Consider the following 10,292-nt stretch of genomic DNA (forward strand, 5'->3'; position numbering starts at 1 on the left):
TCAAAAGATTTTCCAATTTTCTTGTCATTTCCCCCATGACCCATGGGGTATTTAGATATTAGTTCTTTGATTTTCACACTATGAAGACTTCCCAAATTACTTTCTATGGTTATCTATTTTAAATATGTTGTAACCTGAGAATGTAGTTTACATTATTTCAATCCTTTTCAATTTATGTAAACTTGTTTTATCACCCAGCATATGGCTGACCCTGGAGAATATCTTCCGTGCTTGAAAAAAAAAAGTATTTTCTTGTTGTTCAGTTGAATGTTCTATTAACGCTAGTTAGGTCAATTTGGCTAATAGTGTCCCTCAAATTTTCTATACCCTTATAGACTTTTTGTTTAGTTGTCATATCAACTCTTGAGAGTGAGGCATTGAAATCTGCAGCTATAACTATTGACATATTTCTTCTTTTAATATTATCAGCTTTTTCTTACTATATTTTGGGTCTCTCTTTTTAAGGTGTATATATAATTTATATACATATATAAATATTCCTGAAGCAGAAACAAATTTTTCATCAGAAAATGTCTCTCTTCCTTTGTGATATTCCTTGTTTATTGTGTGGCATAGAAATAGAGGCACTAAATATATACATATATACATATTTAAATCATTTTATTGGGGCTCATACAAGTCTTATCACAATCCATACATACATCAATTGTGTAAAGCACACTTATACATTTGTTGCCCTCATTTATTGTTATTGTTTGGGTGAGATATCTTTTTTTCAATTTTTTACATCGAAACTGTACCTATTTGCCACCTATTAACTATCTCATTACTGTGCATTTATAACAGGTTTTTAAAAAATTTTCAGACTCCATGCAGTGTTATAGCTGGTCCTGGGATGCCCTTCTTGGGCTACCCAAGAGACTAAAACTAGTCCGTGTTGAAAGATCTTCAACTGTTTATCCACAAATATCACAATTGGGCAACAATGGATGATGCTCTTAGGAGAGTAGAGGGAGACTAGTGGAGGGCCTGAAACCTCCAAGGAGGTCAATGAAGAGAGGTGAGAAGATGAGGCTACATAGGTCTATAAAACCAGGGAAGAAGCAAATAAGCAGAATCCTTGCCAAGGAGGGCAGCAGGAGGTGGTATGTAGAAGATAAGCAGGTTCCCCATCTATGAAGTGCAGTGGAAGGCAACAGGTAGAGAATGGATGGATCCCCATCTAGAAGGGGTGCTATGAGGTAGCAAGTGGCTGATAATACCCAACTACCACCATGACTACCCTAAGCCTTTCTGGAAGGCTCCATGGTGATGGAGCAGGCATGGTGAGGCAGGGAGCTCGAATGCCACGTGGCATGGCCCCCAAGTCTTTCATGACACCAATGTCACATAACAACCTGGACTTTGGAATATTAAGACATCAGTAAGAGAGGAGTGGGTGTATTTGTATATTTGCTTCTGAACGGTCTCTTGTTAAATATCATTTTATTGAGGGCTCCCACAGCTCTTATCACAATACATACATATATACATACATACATTGTGTCAAGCACATTTGTACATTTGTTGCCATCACCATTTTAAAAACATTTTCTTTCTACTTGAGCCCTTGGTATAAGCTCCTCATTTATCCCCTCCCTCCCCCACCCTCTCTCCTTCATGAATTCCTGGTAATTTATAAATTATTATATTTTCATGATTACACAACCCCTCCCAGAAGGGTCACAAGGAAGAGATGAGCCAGTCAGGGTGCAGTATGGCAGCGATGAAATACACAACTTTCCTCTAGTTCTTTAATGCTCTTCCCCCGGCCCCCCCTTATATTTCTACCTTACAAATCTGGCTACACTAGAGGATGTACACTGGTACAGATAAGAGCTGGAAACACAGGGAATCCAAGACAGATAAACCCCTCAGGACCAATAAAGAGACTAGTGATACCAGGAGGGGAAGGGGAAGGGGAAGGTGGGGGGAGAAAAGGGGAACCAATCACAATGATCTACATATAACCCCATCCCTGGGAGATGGACAACAGAAAAGTGGATGATGGCAAACATCAGTCTGTGTAAACTGTCTTTTAAAGATAGACTATAATTCCATTTCCCCACCCGCCCAGTTGGACAGATTCTGGACTGGACAGGAATCAAATGACCAAATCTTAAGTGTAACAGTTGATTGCAAACCACCTATGCCACCCAGTTGCCTTGTATTGAGCTCTACTAGTCGAATAAAATATATCTATCACATACTTAGGATCCCAGGTGAGGGTGTGGTTACATGCTGGGCTGCTGATTTCAAGGTGAGCAATTTGAAACCATTCAGATTCATCCTCATTTGGAAGAAGCATTCTGGCTGTACTTTTTTGAAGCAGATTTGTTTGTTCTTCTCCATGATACTTTCAATTAAAGTCATAATAAAATGCAACTCTGTACATACTGTAATGGCTACAGTCTTACTGTAAACAAGGCCAAGAGGTAAGAATGTGGAGAAAAAGACAATTTCTGACAGGTACAGCCAAGGTGAGGGAAAAAAAGTAGTCTGGCTGTTTTAAACACTTACCCTTGTATTTAGTATAAAATCTAGCCATTCTAATCCTATTTATCTTGCCAAAAGAAATGAAAACATATTCGGAAAATAGCTTGCTTGTGACTGCCCATAGAAAATCATACTTTATAGCAAAAGTGCAATGAAGATTTTAAAAGCAAGAGAAATGTCAAACAATGACTGAATGGATAAACAAAATGTGGCATATGTGTTCCAATGGAATACTAATTAATCATTTTAAAGGCTTCAACTACTGGTACACTCACCACCAAAACATTTCAGGTGAGAGAAGCCAGAGATAAACCCAATTCGTATACGACATTTCTAGAAAAGAAACAGCTACATAGATTGAAAACCTATCAGTGGTTACTTAAGGCTGGCTGTGGCAGGGATGATTGATTGCAAACAGCCACAGGAAATCTTTAGGGGATGATGTGAATGTTCTAAACCTAAAATTTGGTGATAGTTGTACAAATCTCTAAACTTACTAAACAACATTGAAATGTAGAATTAAAATAGGTGAATGGTGCTTAATTCAGTAAACCTGTTAAGAAAACATGCAGGGTCTCAGAAGTCTATGTACATTTGTAAAAATTCGGCAGATGAATTTTAATATTAAAAAGTAAGGAAATTGATTAGGGTTAAAACCATGGATTTTCAGTGTGACTCAGGATGTCAGAGGAAATGTAATTAATCATTGCGGTCTAGACATCACTGCGGGCTTTCTCCTAAATCTATCAGCCCAAAACATAGAATAAAAGAAAACAGAAAGTAAACGTTATAGTAATAGGGAATACTAACGAAGTGATTCCCTCTACTATGAAACATATTTTACTTGTAAATTAAGTTTCTTCTTCATAACGGTTGATCTGAGGCAAAGTGCCTGAGAGAAGGTTTTCGTGTTCCCTTGGGAAGAGAGATGAGACTGTCTACTCCTGTACAGATTTATGGTCTCAGAAACCCTACATAAAGTGGTGCGAGTTGAATGGATTTGGTGTTGGTTTTTCGTTGATGATATGAGTAGTTATCGTGTAAATTCTTGAGGTATAGGTGGAGTCTGAGCCAGGAAATAAAAACTAGGAAGGTAACATTTAGGAGAGAGAAAAAATGTCTAGCTTCTTTTTGGATCTTGATTTTGAAAAGTCTGGGAAAAGGAGACATGCAGGCATGAAGTAGAGATTGCAGAAGGTTACTGACAATTACAGTTAGATTAAAGATGCAGTTATAATAAAGATAAAAATGATTTCTGCTGGAGACCCACGAACCCTGAAAGAACATTTTTAAAGAAACAAACCTTCGCAGTCTATTTGATTCCATTAAAGTCAGTTTTCTCAGAACACGATACAAGATTCAAATATGAAAAAAAGTTTTCCCCACCAGTCATCGATTGTTTTCCCATTAACTTATTAAATCAACAGTCATTGACCAACATTGATCTATAAATTGCCCCTTAGTGTCACTTCTGGACAGGCCTAACAAATCAAAAGTTTGGGATCTATAGTGTTTTCTGAATGGCTTCTCAGGAGATCTCCCTGTGAATGCCCCTTTCCACTACCATGTGCCTAGACATTTAGTAAGTATGTGTTTATTTTTATATAGTCACAGTTAATTGTATTGTCCTTGTCAAAGTGTCTGTAGGTGGTATTTTTATGTGCTCTGTCATGATTTCTTCGTGTTTCTTATAACTCTGTTGCATTATAAGTATTCTGAAAACACAGTATACAATTAAAACCAAAAACAACAGTGGTCATTGAGCCCATCCTAACTCGTTGTGACCCTACATGACAGAGTAGAGCCTCCTCTTTGGGTTTCTAAGACCTCAAAGCTTGAGTGGGGCAGATCCACTGGAGGGCTCTAACCACTGACCTAACAGCGGCTCAGTGAGGAATCCCTATGCCAGCAGGGTTTCTTACACAGAATAAGGCACTGACCACAGGCAAGTCATGCAAACCATAAGACGAGCTTCCACATTTTGAGGACAATTGGTCGATTTTGGTTGGATTGATTTTATAAAGGAAGTCTGAACTTAATAAGCTATGAGAAAAATTAGTATAAATGAAACAGGAAATGATCTTATAAAGGTAAATCCATGGTTATAAATATACCTTGAGCTATAATTGGAATATTAAGTTTACTCAGTAAGTTAGTATATTTTGATCAGCTTTATGTTTCATTATTTGAAGAATCCAGCATAAAGTAAACTGCAGCATTAAAAGCCAGCCTCATTCCAATTTATTTTTATAGCACAGTGCAAAACAACCCAAGCTGAAAGTACATTCAGGCACTGAGACTTAAATCCCTATTGGGAAGAAAGCAGTTCCATAAACAGATGTGATCATGGATTCTGAGCTTATTTGCTTGTGGCAAAAATAAAAACACCAACTCAATAAGTTTTAATTTATAGGCATCTACACCAGAAAGCCTTTGGGCACTTTGAACAAACCTGACTAAAAATAAAATTTAGTAAAATAAAACCTAATCTTCCCTATTCTCTAATAGCACCAGGGAATGTAAATTTCCCAACTGGATAGTGAGGAGATTTCTCTCCCTCCCCTAGGCCCTCTCATGATTGGGGCTATAACTACTTGACAATAGAATCTTAAGATCGGATATGTTCTGGACCACGTCAAACGTGATAGGAGCTCAGGGTGCCCATTCTACCCTAGAATGTCTCCATGTACCCATGGTGTGACCTGTGGTCATGCATACCTGAAGAGATATTTTTGTTCTCGATAACTGAAAAATGTATGTGCCCTTTTTTTTTTTTCACAGCAAAACTATCAATCCACACAAAACTAACAAACTCATTGCCTTTGAGTTGATTCCAACTCTTAGCAAGACTCCAGGGCAGCGTATAAGAGCCGCACGGGCTTCCCAGGCTGTATACTCTTTATGGAAGATAACTGCAGAGCTTTCTCCAGCACAGGGGCCGGTGGGTCCGGACAGTCAATCGTTCAGTTAGCTGCTGAGCACTAATCACTGCACCAGCAATGCTTATCTGTTAAAAATGTTATATAATCTGGGCTGAGAAGTAGCCATATTCAAAATATATAAAGATAGATAACATGTAAACTGTTCTACATCTGAAAAGCAGCAAATTCTATGAACTCTCCTATTCTACCCTTGGGCATACAACGTACTGAAAATCCTGATTCGAGCAGAATATAAACGAGAGAAAGTAAAGAGTAGGGGATGGTGATCCTGATCTTGACCCAAAGGACCGCACTGCAATGCTTACCTCACATTTTGTTCTTCCAGCGTCTCGCTTGTGAATTCCAGTATGTCAGCAGCTGTTCCCACAAACATGAGGAGAAGTTGAGAGAGCTGGTCCCTGGTGATCCCGCCTCCAATGGGGAGAAGCCATCTCCCAATGATTAGCATTAACAGGAATGTCTGGTGGAGTCCCAAGGTCCAAACTTTCTCACACACTGTAGACAAGTTATTTACAAACACCTTGGCCTGTTGAGCAGAAAGGTCAGACATTCAAAGAGTATGTATGCAGCGTCTACTCAGCCAGAGATGCCTCCCTCCCGGTCACGCCCTGTCAACAGGTAACTTGTGGGGAGAAGCTTTTTCGGTAGTTCTCCTTTACTTACTAACAGAAGCAAAACGCTTTTCAACTGGTTTTTTTCAATCTGAAAAAAGCAACCAGTGTAATCCTCAAGATGAGGCGGCCTTAAAACCAGTAAAAAGTCTTAAACGTACATTTGCTACTGAGATTGTACAATACCATAATGCTACAATTTTATAATCAAATACCTAAATTTTGTTTAAATTTTTAGTCTTATCCAACTCTGCAATGTAGTAAAATGGATAGCAAATTTTTAAAGAAAATAAACGTTAATGTCACAAAAGAATCATGAAGTTTTCTTTATTGATTTCAAATCTGAATTTATTAATCTGGGAATACTTTGACCAATTCCAAAATCTTCTCTTTTTTTATTGCTTTAAAATCCCTACAGGACCAGTGGTGTGAGTGGTGATACTGGGAGGGTAAAGGGAGAATGGGTAGGAAAGAGGGAACCAATTACAAGGAACTATATGTGACATCCTCCCTGGGGGACAGACAACAGAAAAGTGGGTGAAGGGAGACATAGGACAGAGCAAGATATGACAAAATAATAATTTATAAATTATCAAGGGCTCATGAGGAAGGGGGCAGTGGGGAGGGAAGGGAAAAATGAGGACCTAATGCTGGGGGCTTAAGTAGAGAGGAAATGTTTTGAGAATGATGAGGGCAATGAATGTACAAGTGCGCTTTGCACACTTGATGTATGTATGGATTGTGATGGGAGTTGTATGAGCCCCTAATAAAATGATTTTTTTTAAATTTAACTCTTATCTAATTAGGGAAAAAATTACTCATTATTTAAAAAGGTAAATAAAGATAAGAATGATACACTCATTGTTTTATTCTGCATATTGAATTGTTCTGTTCACAAAGAGCTATGCGAGTCTGTCAGGTAAGCACTGTGCTAACTGGAAGTCAGCGGATCAAAACCATCAGTGTCAGCTCCACAGGTGAAAGATGAGTTGATTCTGCCTATTCCCCAAAAGATTGACTACCTCTGATGCCCCTCTAGATGCCACTCTAAGTTTGAATTGAGTCAATGGCAGTGGGTGTTTGGTTATTCAATCCCACAGAATCAACTCCCTTTTGAAAGCATGGCTTAGTGTTAGGGGCCTTGACCTTGAGTATCTCCTTTCCATCATTTTCTAACAAGCCATGGTTAGTGTGCTAACAGCAAGCATCCACAGAACACAGGAAGTGACTCCAGTGTGGCCTCAATTCTTACTAATTATGTTAATATGTACACTTCAAAATATACAGGACAGCTGTCAGTCTTTTAATTATAGAATTCTTTCACAAATATGTCTCCGTGCATATATTGTCTGATCTATGTGTTACAGCTTCTTAGTGCTGCAGGTTAAATATATTTATTAACCTAATTAGATGATTGTGCATTCCTTATATATGCGATATATATCTATCTTATATAAATGCCTTTGCCTCAACCCCAACTCATGACCACCCCATGTACTTGAGAACAGAAACGTGTGCCCCTGGGTTTTCAGTGGATACATTTTTTGGAAGTGATTGCTAACCCCTTCTTCTGAGACACCAATCTTTTGGTTAGCAGTCAAACACATTAGCTATTTTCACCAATGACGGTGTCGTTGGTATATGCATAACATAGAATAGGGAATAAACATTCATAATGCTATTCATGTTCAATGTTTAATGACATAAGAAGTATAATTAATTTATTACTTTATGCACTAAATTAAGTAACTGGCAAATTGCTTAGGAAAGAACGAAGTGACAGGTTCCCTACTTGCTAGAGTGGCTATCACTCCACAGTGAGCAAAGCTCTTACCGTCTCGATGATATCTCCATTAATTACTTGACTTGACATCAAAGTTTCATTGAGGTCTTCTCTTCTACTAGTATTCTGAGACATTTCTTCTTGTGGGCTATTACAATACTAAGAATTGAGGACAGAAAAAGCAATATGGAAAACAACAACAACATCAAAGTAAAATTTAAATGACTTCAATCTACCCATGAGATTATATTTTAATGTGGAGTTTCAAATAGAATGAATAAACATTTTCAAAAATACAAATATAGGCTTCAGATAGAAAGCCATGTTCTAACTGATCAGTGAAGAGAATAAACCAAGCATGTCATATTTATCCATACGTCTATGAGTCAGTGTGCAAAGCTGTAAGGTTTATGGATTGACAATTGGGGTACCCTTCTTAAGCACAGATGCAACTGTAAACAAAATCGACCCCAGCAAAACCTGCATAACGCACTCAAAAGCATTCATTCTAAGACTCTGTTTCGTGGACAGAAGCCCTTTTTTGTAAAACAACATTTTGCGTAAGTAAATAAGCCAATTACTCCGCATCGTGCCTGATAGCACCGTAACAACCAGAAAATGATCATGATCATCTACCAAAATATATGCTTTTATGTCAGTTTAGATGCCAATTTAGATTGATGGAAAATTTGACAATGGGACTGAAAGAAATGTTCTTTTCCCCCCTTCTTTTTTTTCCATTTTGCATGTGAATTTCTGCTATTGAACTCTGTATGATCTTTCTCTAGCCAGATGCTGGGCATTGGAGCTAGAGATCAGGAAGGAAACAGTTTGTAGGAGAGGTAAGAGGGGCAACTGGAATATGTAACTATAGTTAATACATATGTCATAAGTTGGATATATATACATATATGTATACGGAGATTTTGATAAACATCTGCAGTGCTAATATACTTGCCAAACACACACATTCATAATCACACATTTTAAATTAGATTTTTTTCATGTTAAAGCTGTAGAACCATATTTTTCTTAATCATCCTACATACTTCATTGGTCATTCTATGGGCTGTGTGAAGAAGAAAAGGGAGTCTGTCAGAAGTTATTTTTACCTACTCTATCAAAGCAACTAGTGCTCTGGATAAAAGGGCAAGAATAAGTCAGAAAAATGGTCAAGAACCATGTCTCTATGAGCCAAAATACAGCTGTTTGCATATATTTTTAATGTGTGCTTTCTAGATCCCCAAGGAAAAATAATGAAGATAAAAATTAAATCTCGGCACCAAGCAACAAATCCTCATTGCAGAGCGATTTTTTGACTATCTAAGAACTGTAATGGTCAAGAGCAAACAAATGTTGGCCACTTCATTTGTCTGCATGAAAGCAGATCGCAGATTTAAAGTGGTGGCTTGATATCTCTGTCAGTATAATTGCCTAATAGATCATTATTTTGTTTAACTCAGTCAGTTCACTAGCCTGAGAGTCTGTAGTCTTGGTTTGGTTGGTTCTTGTCCATGGCTAATCTTCTAGGATCAACATCCAAGTCTCTCTCCAAGTGCTTTATTATTCTGCTTGTTATAAATTGATGGAACGCTTTTGAGTGGCAGCTACAGTACTTCTATTTGAAGATTTGCATCCCACCACCCATCCTGACTCAGAGTGCTTTTACAGCAAGATTATTTGCACTCAGGTTTGGATAGATGGGTACTTGTTGATGATCTGCACCCAACCATGCCACTCTCTCATGGGCTGTGTCATCGAAGTTTTTTAGCTTCAAAACAACTTGCTTTTGAAGAAAGCACAATTGTGACACAAGCAAGACCAAATGGTTTCTTTCTTCATTGTGCCATTTCATAAAGAGAGTCAACGGGCAGACATCACTTTTGTTTCCATGCATGCAGACCCCAGGCAGGTGCAGAACGAAGGCACTGCTTTGATCAACTAGAAGCTTCTTGAAATATATCGGGGCCCTTTGCAAATGCCAAATCATAGGTCAGAGCACTTAGGATGTGGAGTAAATGGAAACTGTGAAAGGAACCTGCATTCCTTTTTCCCATTATGAAAAATTCAGACCGTTTGATGCAAACTTCTCTAATACACAGAACACAGAACACATAGTGGGCAGTGTGGTTTAATGGACTATGGGGTCACGACCAAAATTCTAAGACCCAGCATTCCTGTTGATTAGCTGTGTGGCCTTGGGAAAATGACTTAACCTTTCTGAGCCTTAGGGCCCTCGGCTATAAAATAGAAATGCATGTACCAGGCCTAACTCATGGAGTTGTGGTGACCACAGATGAGAAATGTATCGGAAAGCACTTTGAAAACTATAAGGAATGATTGATTATTGTGATCATTTAAATTATCTACGTTAATGGACTACAGGGATTGTTACCTTCCTTTTATCTGCCAATTTTAATATGAAATTAGAATTTTTTGTCTCTCTCTCTCTCTCTCTCT

The 10,292-nt window shown here is 38.1% G+C and overlaps 1 protein-coding gene across 1 annotated transcript in view; it reads right to left on the reverse strand.

Annotated features, from left to right (window-relative positions):
- Positions 1–10,292, reverse strand: part of TMEM26 (transmembrane protein 26) — a 51,412-nt gene that overhangs the window by 16,282 nt on the left and 24,838 nt on the right. Inside the window, exons 3-4 of the mRNA XM_004701375.2 lie at positions 7,884–7,991; positions 5,744–5,964 (exon numbers count right to left, since the gene is read on the reverse strand). Of these exons, the coding sequence (XP_004701432.1) occupies positions 5,744–5,964; positions 7,884–7,991 (329 nt within the window). The remainder of the gene's footprint in view (positions 1–5,743; positions 5,965–7,883; positions 7,992–10,292) is intronic.

Source organism: Echinops telfairi, unplaced genomic scaffold, assembly GCF_000313985.2.
Source record: "Echinops telfairi isolate 266 unplaced genomic scaffold, ASM31398v2 ScPeMD7_70;HRSCAF=299, whole genome shotgun sequence".
NCBI classification, from domain to species: domain Eukaryota; kingdom Metazoa; phylum Chordata; class Mammalia; order Afrosoricida; family Tenrecidae; genus Echinops; species Echinops telfairi.